Genomic DNA, 13329 nt, shown 5'->3' with positions numbered 1-13329 from the left:
ACCAGACTGTGCACAGAAAGCCCTACCACAGAGCATAGTGCATACATGGCAGGAAAGGACTTGCCAGGTCACTCAGAAGAGCTTTGTAGAGCAGAACTTTTCAGCCGACTGCAGCAGAGCAAGACTGGGAATTAGTAATGGTCCAAGCGGTGGCATTGATCATCACACGACCCCTGTTTGGTTGCATGTAATGCCCACCGGAGTTATGTAAGAAAGGCAGGACTCAGAGAGCAAGCTGGAGTCATGGGGCTGCTGCTTTCTTAGTAACACCAGGGATACTTTAATAGAACTCACACTGGAAAGTTTCTTGGAGGGGCTCCTGAGAGTCCGGAGATGGATACTGAGAGCTTTAGCTGCATCCCTTCCACAGAAGATGTTGAGCACACTCACCAGGGCACCGTGCTGTGTAGCATGGGCAGCACGTGGGCCCCAGCGTGGTTGATCTTCAGAGGAAACTGGAAATCTTTCCCCCCCAGATCATACATTTCTTTTGTCCACACACCAGAGCTGATGAATTAAATCCCCCAGTGAATGCTCATTTTCTTGCTTTCCCCGATGACTAAAGCACTCAGCAGACTCGCTCTCTGACAATTGCCCCTAGTAGGGCTCATGCCTTGGCGGCAGTGTTTGCAGGATCTCTTCATTCAGCAGTACGTGTCTGGGTCCCCCAATTGCAACAGCTTTCTCCTTTCCCTGGATTTAGAGACACCATTCAGAGCTGAGCCAGTCTTGAAGCATTAGTTCCACAGTGTGGGAAGTGTACTCTGCAAACAGAAATAATGTCTTCACTCCTCCCTGGAGGAGATCAGGATAGTCCTCGGGAAGAACCTCTGCTCAGTAGTGAATTAACCGCCAGGAGCTGAAGATTGCTTTGTGCCAGACTTCTCAGCTAATCTGAACAAGTAATGGCTCTGATCCATCCGTGAAAAGGGGTTGACGAAGCAACCCACCGCCTCTCATCCCCATCTGTCTGTGTATTAAGAAAATGAAAGCAGATTAAAAGTCCATCCCCATGAATGCCATTGGTGCAAGTTAAATTGCTGACCTAGTCTATTTATTAACATCTACAAACAGATTCAGCTTCCTCCCACCTTAGACAAACAAATTTATATTGGTTGGATTATTTTTATTGGAGAGGTTGCTCTTTATCTTGGTAATGACTACATGATTACTGTTATTTGAAAATCTCCATTGATAATGATTATTTCAGTAATATGTTTTCTCACCAGTTCAAAGTTTAGTGCCAGGCAGTTCCTTTCCTTTGGTAATGCACACCCATACATCACATGAACAGAGAGTCACCTGGAGACAAGTTTACGTTTACACAGGTGACTGTCCTGGGAGGTGCAACTGAGTGGAAAAATACAGTAGGAAAAATTTTCAGTTCTAGTTACACCATTGTAAATCTCGAGTAACTTGATGGACTTCAAAGAACCTGACTGTTTAAGCAGCAACACAAAGCTATCCCATCTCCTTCAAGGAAGGGAAATTGTGATGTATGCTACTCTTCCCAGTATGACTGATTACCTTTCAAATTCAAGCTGAAAGACACTTCACAGAAGCCAGTCTGTAAGTATAAAGGTGCTTAGTTTTGAAAAATAAACACCGATCAAACAAAAAGACTTTTCTGCAAGTTACTTGCCAAAATATACAGATCATATAACGTTAATTTACAAACAAACAAACAAACAAACAACCACACTGCTCTTGCCCTCCAAAAAACCCCAGAAAACCACAAAAAGATTATTAGTGTCCAGGAAAACACTTTACAAATAAGTCTATGAATGCTAAACAAAAATGACATCGTTACCATGTCAAAGTTACAACTTTAAATGCCAAAAAAATCTGGAAGTGCATAAGTTTACTAGGTGAAACACATTCCTACTTAACACATTCCTATTACATATTAACCTATGCATGTATCACCTAATAAGTAAAATTTCATGACTAGGTAAGGTTTTAAAATCCAGACCTTAGTATGTAGTGGTAGTGTAGTGGCAATGTGGGTGATTTAATGTTACTTGAGAACCTCTTCCCTTCTGGATTGCCTAACTTTAGTGTTTAAGTCCCTGAAACTTTAAAGACTTGTGCAAATGAATAACTTTATATGTGTGAATAGCCCTATTGGGTTTGTAGGATCAGGGCGTAAATTTGAAACCTTAGTATTGCTTAATGTGTATTTTTGCATTCTGTTTTCCATTTTTGTCGTTTTTTAAGGGGAGACTAACACTATGTCTGCATTACAACTTGGAATCTAGTTTGTAACCAGCTAGTGGCATGGGTAGCTCTAACTATCGTTCCATCCAATGGCACTATGCCAGCTTATACCAGCTGAGGATTTGGCTCATAGTTTGTGTCCCACACCATGTAATTAAAACTAATTTAGTAAGCATGATAGATAGCAGTTTTTCACGCTTGCATTATCCTGGTCTGTAACATTTGTCTTCCTGTAAACACTTGGTAGTGCAGTACAGACAGGACCCCTATCTTTGCCTGTGTAACTCGCTTAGATTGTCTTCATTCCTAGATATTTGTAAGGTAGGGCATCCCAGAGTGCATTGCCCCATAAGCTATTGAAGCTGCTCTGTGTGTAAATCCTCCAGGACTTCATCTCCCCAGTAGCTGTACTTACAGAAACACAGTTGGTCAATGTTGTAGATTCGGATGTGCAAACATGGTTGTGATGGTACAAATTCCATGGTGTGGAAACAAATGAACAATGTTACTTCATAAATGTGTAACCCTTCTGCCAGGCCGAGTTGATAGCAGCAAGGGCCGGGTTCATTACATAGGGGTTTCCTCTCAACAACGCAATGCAAAACCGGCTCGAGCCCCCACCCAGTGACCTGGGAAAATCTTACACACACCCCTGAGTGCCTCAAAGAGGCAATACTTCCCCTCTCGCAAGCACAGAGTCTCGGTGTAGCAGAAAATCTTTAACAACATGAGGTAAACGACATCAGCATTAAAGTGGGAAAACACCACAACTAGGGTGCATAAACCAAACCATGAGCAAAGACCCACCCCAGCAAACTGGGCCGAGCCCTTTCCCTTTGGTTCTTGAGTCCAGCAACCCAAAATCACCCAAAGTCCCAAAAGTCCAACAACCCAAAAGTCTCTGTCCCTGGTCAGTGCAGCCCCAGAGTTCACAGGTTTATCTGCAGAGTCTTTCCTCCCAGCCTGGGTGAAAATGGGGGTGTTAAGGGGCACCTTACGTGGTCCAAGACCGACTGCCCCACCTCTCCGTGGAGTTCTGTTGCAGCCTTCACCACGAGCCACTCCACCAGCCGCTCCGCTCCACCAGCCATCCCATGAGCCGCTCCAGCCGTCCCGCAAACTGCTTCGCTCCACCAGCCGCTCTGCTCCGCCAGTCGTCCCACAAACTGCTCTGCTCTGCCAGCTACTCAGCAATATATCTTCAGGCCTCCGCACTACTTCACACAGCACTCAGTGATTTCAGCTCTTAGTAATTTTAGCTCTTTAGTGAGTTCAGCTTGTAGTAGGGGAACCTCAGTGCTGGTGCCCCATTGGCCCCGAGTGAATTCAGCTCAGCAGCCTGTAACTAGACTCCTAATAGAACCAATATTAGCTCTGATATTCCACAGCGGAGAGAGGAGGAGATGCAACTGGTGTTTCAGGCCCTCAAAAGTGACCCACGCCACCAGGTACAAATTCCTGTCTCCAGCATCTCTCAATTCACTGGGCCCTGGAACCCATGTCCCCTGTCCAGCGAGTGCCACCCAGCCGACGGCGAGTCCCTCTGTCATAAAACAGTTCCACTGTCCTTGATTCACATAATCAGGGTAACAACACTTTATTCTTCCTGCCCCAATAACAGAGAAACTGGGGATCCCACAGCAGCCCAAGTGACCATTTGGGCTGCTGTGGGCTCATGCTAGGCGGGGTGCTTAAATTTAATATCAGTGAGGCTGTTCATGTACTTAAAATTAAGGCAGAGCTTAAGTACTTTGCTAGATCAGGGACAGAGTCCAGAATCAGACCATAGAACATCATTTTTCAGGATCAAAGGTAGGCCAGGGTTGCGAAGGAGACAATTGTAATCACGTTAGTCCCGCTTTCTTAAAATTACACTGCCAGATAATTGGTGCTTGGCAATTGCAGATCCTAGCTAGAACCCCAGGACGCATCCCTGTTGGGCTGCATGCCCTTACAGCACAGTGTTGCTGGTCTTGCAATAATTTTTCTTACAGTCCCACTTCATGTAGTCATGTGAATATGTGAGAGTTGTAGCTTTTATTGTTAGAAAGGTAAGTTTCTAGTCCGCGTGGCTTCAGAGAGAACCCGGAAAGAGTGAACCATGAAGGCTCAGAAACCAGAAGAAAAATGAAAAGACTCAAAATGTATTGTTTTTAGAAAACCTTGTGATGGTTAAACCAATCTTCTGATTTTGGAGGATCAGACCTGATTTTTGAACACTTGGGGCTGGCAATGCTGACCGCACTATTCCAATCCCCTTACGATCAGCCATAGTTCAGCTCTGCGGATGCTCAGCCCCATCATTTCATTATAAATAGATACAAATGAGAATTCAGGGCCAATTCTTCAGCTGAGGTTAAAGGAGCACAACACCAACTGTTTGCTGCTTAATTTCTCCTTCCCTTCTACTGGCAAAGTTTCTATAACATTCTTAGACACTGGAGAGATTTATTCCGTAACAGGACAGTTTTGTCTACATCCTCACCTAGAAGCAAAATGTTTAGGCCACAGGGGAATGGATAAAGAATGGTTAATATAATAGATTTCCACTTCTAGGCCTCCCATTGAAATCCTAGCCAGGCTGGTGGTGATCAAAATTTACCATCTGAAAATTGTTTGCTATAGGTGGTAAAATATATATAAAAAGTAGAGATGTAGCCAAAGCTCAGATGTAGATGGAGTTCATGGAGTTCCAATACATATTTGGCTCTGAATCTAAATTTCCCCAAAGTACAGGGCTGGGGATGTTCGGATTCAGTGCCCTATTTCAGCACATCACAGGAATAAGTGTGAGCTGGCAAGTCTGTATCTAGATCCAAACTTTTTAAAGAAAGGAGGAGGCAGGGTGCAGATTCTGCATTCTGTACAAACACATCCCCAATACAAAATATTTTTAGCTCACCTATCAGAGGATACATTTAAAGACTAACAAAAAGAACTAGCAAAAAGAAAAGGAGTACTTGTGGCACCTTAGAGACTAACAAATTTATTAGAGCATAAGCTTTCTTTTGCGTAGAGACTGTCAGGTTTGGCCACTGTACAGAGGACAAAGAAAATAACAGAACGCCACTAGCTGTCACCTTCAGCCCCCAACTAAAACCTCTCCAGCACATCATCAAAGATCTACAACCTATCCTGAAAAATGATCCCTCACTCTCACAGATCTTGGGAGACAGACCAGTCCTCGCTTACAGACAGCCCCCCAACCTGAAGCAAATACTCTCCAGCAACCACACACCACACAACAAAAACACTAACCCAGGAACCTATCCTTGCAACAAAGCCCAATGCCAAATCTGTCCACATATTTATTCAAGTGACACCATCATAGGACCTAATCACATTAGCCACGCCATCAGGGGCTCGTTCACCTGCACATCTACCAATGTGATATATGCCATCATGTGCCAGCAATGCCCCTCTGCCATGTACATTGGCCAAACCGGACAGTCTCTATGCAAAAGAATAAATGGACACAAATCTGACATCAGGAATCATAACATTCAAAAACCGGTAGGAGAACACTTCGACCTCTCTGCCACTCAGTAAAAGATTTAAGGGTGGCAATTTTGCAACAGAAAAGCTTCAAAAACAGACTCCAGTGAGAAATTGCTGAGCTTGAATTAACATGCAAACTAAATACCATTAACTTGGGTTTGAATAGAAACTGGGAGTGGCGGGGTCAGTACACATATTGAATCTATTTCCCCATGTTAAGTATCTTCACACCCTCTTGTCAACTGTCTAAATGACCATCTTGATTATCACTACAAAAGTTTTTTTTCTCCTGCTGATAATAGCTCATCTTAATTAATTAGCCTCTTACAGTTTGTATGGCAACTTCCACCTTCTCCGTATGTGTATATATATCTTCTTACTATATGTTCCATTCTATGCATCCAATGAAGTGGGCTGTAGCCCACGAAAGCTTATGCTCTAACAAATTTGTTAGTCTCTAAGGTGCCACAAGTCCTCCTGTTCTTTTTGCGGATACAGACTAACATGGCTGCTACTCTGAAGCCTGAAAAAAATAACTAGATATTTAGAATATGGGAGAATTCCCCCCATTGAATTATTGTGAATTGAGAAAAAAGGAATAGTGGATTTACAATATGCTGTAATTTTCAAAACCATGAAGTTCACACTTCTTCTAAAAATTCTCAAATTAAATACACACAATACAAAGAATACATGGGAAAAGTGGTCTGTAGACTGTTCACAGAATTAGTAGCATGTCCTGAGTATTAAGAACTCCAGTCTCCAGGATTAAGGTATTTAATTTCATCCCAAGGTTTATAATTAAATGCCATTTAGGCAGGCTTTCTGCATGTCATGCACTTTCTTTCTAGACCTGAGACTCTAATCCACAAGCCTGCTATTTTGCCTTTACTTTCATTGTAGTCTTACATGCAATTAAACAGAAATAGTTTTAAATTTCAAAAAAACTGTACTTTAAATATAAACAGCAAGACAAAACCTGCCCACTTTTCTAACCACAGGCTGCACCTTAATGTATATCTAACACATGGTTAAACTGTTCTTTTTGTAACTTGCCTTTTTTCTATCTGGGAAATGTTTTTCATCAGATTTTAAATAACAAATTAAACTAAAAACAATTTTAAATGAAAAAATGTTATTGAACAGAAAAACCTCTAACTGTTAACATTTTTAAAGACGTCGGTTAAAAACTATGGATCTCATGTTGTATGCTTGTTTGAATTTTACATTTTAAATTCTACAAGAAATAAACATGTGTTATTGATATTTGTGAGAGTGTATGACTTACAAGGCTTTCATGACATTGCACTGCATATTCTGATTAAAAGGTGGCATCAACCGTTAACTTATACAATAGTAAACGAATGAGTTATAATACGTATACTGTAATCATAGTACAGCTACACAAATCAGGTCCTTCAGCTTCATACGCTCAATTATCTAAGCCTGCACTATATTATTCCTCTTATAAAATGTTTGTTTGACTTGAAAGAGGGTAAAGTGGTTAATGAAACCTGATTTGGGCATTTACATTATATTGTACTGGGGGGAGGGATAGCTCAGTGGTTTGAGCATTGGCCTGCTAACTACAGGATTGTGAGTTCAATCCTTGGGGGGCGCCATTTGGGATCTGGGGTAAAAATTGGGGACTGGTCCTGCTTTGAGCAGGGGATTGGACTAGATGACCTCCTGAGGTCCTTTCCAACCCTGAGATTCTATGATTCTACATACATAGCTCAGAGCCATTGTTCTCCATTCAAAATCAGATTATCTTTTTCGCTATCCCATTTAAAAATTAAGTTTAATTCACAATTGTTATTGTTGCTATCCTTTTTTCTTGAAAAAAGAAAAGGAGTACTTGTGGCACCTTAGAGACTAACCAATTTATTTGAGCATAAGCTTTCGTGAGCTACAGCTCACTTCATCGGATGCATAAAGTGGAAAGTACAGTGAGGAGATTTTATATACACACAGACCATGAAAAAATATACATTGTAAGGAGAGTGATCACTTAAGATGAGCTATTACCAGCAGGAGAGTGGGGTGGGGGAGAGAAAACCTTTTGAAGTGATAATCAAGGTGGGCCATTTCCAGCACATTTCCAGGAGTTAACAAGAACGTCTGAGGAACAGTGGTGGGGGGGGGGGGAGGAATTGGACACAAATCAGATGTCAAGAATTATAACATTCATAAACCAGTCGGAGAACACTTCAATCTCTCTGGTCACTCGATTTCTGATCTCAAAGTGACTATCCTTCAACAAAAAAAACTTCGAAAACAGACTCCAACGAGAGACTGCTGAATTGGAATTAATTTGCAAATTGGATACAATTAACTTAGGCTTGAATAGAGACTGGGAGTGGTTGAGTCATTATACTAAGTGAAACTATTTCCCCCTGTTTATTCCTTCCCCTCCACCCCCCACTGTTCCTCAGACGTTCTTGTTAACTCCTGGAAATGATTGAGTTTTTGTAGTGACCCATCCACTCCCAGTCTTTATTCAGGCCTAATTTGATGGTGTCCAGTTTGCAAATTAATTCCAGTTCTGCGGTTTCTCATTGGAGTCTGTTTTTGAAGTCTTTTTGTTGAAGAATGGCCACTTTTAAGTCTGTTATTGAGTGACCAGGGAGACACAAAGGCACTGGGTATCATAAACACACACAACATCATAAGCAGAGACAATCATCTTTACATGTTCATTTTAACCATCAGCTTTAGCAAAAATAGAAGCAGAAACATGAAACTAGTTGCTTAGTCTCATAGAGACATTCAGACTGTACACTGGAGCTCTGCCAGAAGTGGAAATACAATGGCAGGAAAGAGATGAGAGAAATTTTGGCAGCTATCAGGCAAAATAAAAAAGTTCTCATAGCTTTTAATCTTCTTGCAATTGGTATGGCTGTCCCAAACCATTCCGCCCTGGTCATTTTTGTTTATATCCTCTTGGTATGCATTAATAATATTATTAAGCTCCTCCCCTTAATGGCAGATTGAGCACAAACTTCTTGTTCTGTATTTTCACCCTGACCCTCTGTGTCAGAGAGCTAATTTTTCTTCTCAGCTCCTGTTGGTGTGATAACATCTTTTGAAAGTTCCCATTTAAAATGCATAGAAATCAGCTCCCATGAGCTGTGAGTCAATGGGGAGCAGCCTCTCCTCCTTTCCCTTGGAAGCTTTGGGGCTGTGAGGAAACACAGGGTCAAGCCAGGGTCAGGAAAGGGGACTGAACTGTGTCTGACAGGATTTCCCCTCTTCCCTCCTCAGCGCCTTTCCTTCTGTGGGGGTAGGGGTTGGACATCTAATAGCCTGAAGGAGGGTTGACCTAAAAACTCCCCAGAGGCTGTTAGTTCTGCTAGCCACGCTCACCAGTGCCCCATGCCGGGGATTACAGAAAAAGGGGGGAGGGTTAGGAGAAGCCCGCTTGCCCTGTGAAGGCGGGAAGGGGCGAGGACTTTGTTTTGGTGCCTTATTGGCTGCCCACCTAATAACGGTCGAGGCGCGAGCTACTGGGGGACAAGCCCGCCAAAAACAGTCTGAGCACGAGCTCCCCTCAGCTGTGGAATACCGGACGGCTGCCCTGCCGAGCGTAGCCTAGCTTCTGTATAATGCAGAGCTGGCCAGGCTGAAGGCACTTAAAAAAAGGGAGCGACCGCACAGTTCCTAAAATGTGACATTCCCATTGAAACACGCCTTATGTATTCCATATGATTTTATTAATAAAATCAGTCCCCCACCAAGGAAGGTGCTTGTACAATATTGCCTCAAATTTCATCCTCAGTTTGGCAGCAGGCAGCTCGCTAACTCCCTCCATGTCAATGCTGGCTGTGTGACTTCTTCAAGTGATTTAGGACCCTTTCCCCCCCAGATTAGACATTTTGACACCATTCCAGATTACCTATCATGTTGATTTCCCCCACGTCCCTAAACAGCGTTATGGTAGGTTAGTGGCATTCTGGACTTGCACGGGTGGCTTGGCTTTGCATTCCCTGCCTTTCACCAGTTCAGCTGAGGCGATACCCCTTTCATGTCCACTTCCTTAAAGATTAAAATAATTTAGGTTTTTAAGGCATAGCAGCTCCATTGGCCAATTATTGGGAGTGGACCACATCCACCCTGATTGAATTGGCCCTGTCACCATTGGTTCTCTACTTGTAAGGTAACTCCCTTCTCTTCATGTGTCAGTATATTTATGCTTGTATCTGTAATCTTCACTCCATGCATCTGAAGAAGTGGGGTTTTTTTACCCACAAAAGCATATGCCCAAATAAATTTGTTAGTCTTTAAGGTGCCACCGGACTGCTCGTTGTTTTTACTAAGAAAGCAACACATGAAAACAGCCGTGCTGTGTTTTCCAGATGGAAGATTGAAAAAAAACATAGGAGCCTGATTAATAGGCAAGGATAGTAAAGACAAAAGGGAGAATGAATCCCTAATAACTGGCACAGGTGCTGAAATGGTAGAACGCATCTGCTGGAAACCGGAGGATCGGTTAGGGATCCTCCCCATCCACAAATGCTAGATTTCAATGCTTTTAAAGTGACATTAAAGAATAAGGAAATATAAAAAACAGGAGTGGGGATAGAATTAAACACTGGCCTGAGCCAACACGTTTACCTTGAACTCAGTGGGACTACTGAGCATGTTGACTTTCTTTTTAAAACCTATTGTTATACAGGAAATTTGAAGCGCTAAGAGGAATAAAAGCATGCAGTTAAAAACTAGAAGCAGGGAGATGCTATGGGGAAATTGAGCCAAGATTTCACTCAGGGACCTTTTCAGGCTGTTAGCCTCTGATAACAGTGAGTTCAAAAATTAACAGTGGCTGCTATTAAAAATTTGGTGACATTTGAAAGGCACTCTGAAACTTTTACAAAAATCAACCAACAACAAGTAAAAATAAGAATTCTGGGTGTATTGTCTAGCTAGTTGGCTTTGTGGTAAATTTTACCACTGAACTTCTTGATTTGCACAGAGAAGGTGAGTCTGTCCAGGTGCTCACATGGAATATGGCAAAAAGACTCATAGTTCTATGACAAATTTGTAACATTAGCTTGGGGTTGTTCACGTTGTATATTTAAGTCTGAGAAAGTTGTCCTAAATGCTTGCACATAAAATTTGTCTTGTTGACATATAGCAAATTAATAGACAAAGCTAAACTAAGCAGGAATTTTTAACACATTCTCTGTTCCTGAAATGAAGCCACACATGATGAACAATAATCTAAAAGTTTAATGAAAATGCTTTGGAATATGAAAGCCACTGCAGCAGAAGGCATATTATTCATTTAAACTACCCTTACAAACCATATCAAAATATACCCAGGAATCAAAACCACATTTTCACCTACAATTTTTGCACAGATTTTTTTACTTTTTAAATGTTTATATAGTGAAAAAATACTATACACTACCCACCAAAATGTAGGAAACTAAATAATGTGCAAATCTTCATGGGATAAGAAATATTCAGGGAAGTTTCAATACTCTTATCAAAACTCAAGCTTTTACCTTGCAGTGTTAAGAGCAGTGGTGACTTCAGCTTTACTTGTAACATATCTGAGTTCCTTAAACGTGCTGCAGTCTGTAAGAATACTTAAGAGAAATCAAGATGCTGCTAATCAGCATTGACATGTATTTCTGCCCCCAGAGAAGCCCACATAGCTTCTCCGACAATCATTCTTGGGAGGGAGAAAACTTGTATGCATGATAGTAAATTGTGAAGAAGGTGTAAGGTAAAGGTCAGTAATTTCATATCCAAACTTTCCCTGTAAAAGAAGATCTTACAAGTGATAAATGTACAGTGTACACATGCATGTAATTCTTACAGTGGTATCCTACTCATTTAGCAGCATGGCCTTGCCATACATAAGCTTGTGAGGTCTGCACTACTAATTAGCGCATGAGTATTTGTTGAATGAGTGAACTTATATTTTAATACATTTTGGGACTGCCCCATGTAGCAAACACCTTATTTCTTCTTTACGCAAAGAAGAAGAGAAATGTTTCGTGCAACCCAAATGAAATTTCTTGGTTCAGACACTAAACCAAAAGATCAATCACAGTACTTTCTATTGGCTGAGCACTGAACCAAAGAGATGACAAGCACAGTATTACAATAACAAGCATTGTGCAAAGCAGTAGCCTGCTTCCTTAGAGGCAGAGGGTCTGAGATCCAACAAAGGAATTGCAAAGATGATGTTAAAAATGTTGATAAGCCTATGAAACCAAGCTATGTTCATATGGTGACACACACACACACCCCATTGAAAGAAATTACACGCTTGTTTGCGTATCTCGGAATTTGGAACTCGGGAGAAGTCCTGTCTTTCAGGCTATCAGTTATGCTAATTTTCTTTGCTGTTCTTTAGAACCACATCGGTTTTTCCATCATTTCCGCGTCTTACACAGCATCGCCTATGACAACTTTGCAACCAATGGACAGGAATCTTGGCTTTTCTTCTGTTTGTTTTTAGTAAATTACGAGTCACATTTAGGGGCGAAAACAACTGCAACCTTCAGAAGGGGCTGCACTGATATCTGATAAAAACAGACACTAACCCTTCAGAACTGTAAAAAGCCAGTATTCGTTACTGCAGGGCTCCTTCACTGTAAGGCTGGATTTGGAGGCAAGAGGGTTGGCCGGGTATTTAGTGGGAATGTTTATAAAGGAGTTCAATAAATGTTGGACTTCCAAAGTGCAGAAGCTTTGTACAGTTCTAGGCCCTATGGCAAAGATCCTTATCAACAGCGGTCTTGTGGTCTAAGTACCCAAGAAAGACAGAGAATATCAAGTTGGCTTAGTGAGCGACGCTACTAGCCATCGCACAGAAATCGGTAGCCAGTAAAAGCTTCTATAGGATGCAGTTGTCTGGCTGAAACTCATGGCAGTGGCTTTCTAAGAAGGACAGGGGGTTGTTTGCTTTTCATTTCTTTTCTTCCTTTTCTGAAACCTCCACAGAAAGAATCTGTTCGTTGCTTTGTGGGGCAGGACTCAAGCGAATAGAGACTGAATTATCTGAAGATTTTGAGATGATATCCTCCTCATCAGTGTGGTCACTTGATTTGCAGGGTGCTTTAAATGAATGATGGCGAACTGGTAATTTCAGCAGAACTGGAGTGGATTTGGGCTCCTGGAACACAAATAAAACAAAGTAAAAGTGATGAGGCCCTAGCCCATGATTGGGATCCTTAGGCACTACCACAGTATTAGTAATATGAATTAATATGTCTGGCAGAGAGAGAGAAAGGAGAATTTCAAGCCATTTTACTGAGTCCGAACTCATTATCAAGATTTCATCTCACTATGATGTTTTTCCTTTTGGTATGGGAAGGTGAATTATATGCGCAAGAAACAGCTAGAGATCAAAGACTCACAGACTTTAAGGCCAGAAGGGACCATCGTGATCATCTAGTCTGACCTCCTGCACATTGCAAGCCACAGAACCTCACTCCTGTAATGGACCCATAACCTCTGGCTGAGTTACTGAAATCCTCAAATCAAGACTTAAAGACTTCAAGTTACAGAGAATCCACCATCTTCTCTAGTTCAGACCAGCAAGTGACCCAGGCCCCATGCTGCAGACAGAGGAAGGCGAAAAACCTCAAGGGTCTCTGT

At 41.8% G+C, this 13329-nt stretch overlaps 1 protein-coding gene across 1 annotated transcript in view; it reads right to left on the bottom strand.

Moving 5' to 3' along the window:
* Positions 1-10926: 10926 nt before the first annotated feature.
* Positions 10927-13329, bottom strand: part of CNGB1 (cyclic nucleotide gated channel subunit beta 1) — a 96304-nt gene continuing 93901 nt past the window's right edge. Inside the window, exon 33 of the mRNA XM_043526465.1 lies at positions 10927-12844. Coding sequence (XP_043382400.1) covers positions 12638-12844 — 207 coding nt within the window. The 3' untranslated portion in view covers positions 10927-12637. The remainder of the gene's footprint in view (positions 12845-13329) is intronic.

Source organism: Chelonia mydas, chromosome 12, assembly GCF_015237465.2.
Source record: "Chelonia mydas isolate rCheMyd1 chromosome 12, rCheMyd1.pri.v2, whole genome shotgun sequence".
NCBI classification, from domain to species: domain Eukaryota; kingdom Metazoa; phylum Chordata; order Testudines; family Cheloniidae; genus Chelonia; species Chelonia mydas.
Note: the sequence above shows the minus strand (reverse complement) of the source record. Positions and strands in the feature narration are given on the sequence as shown.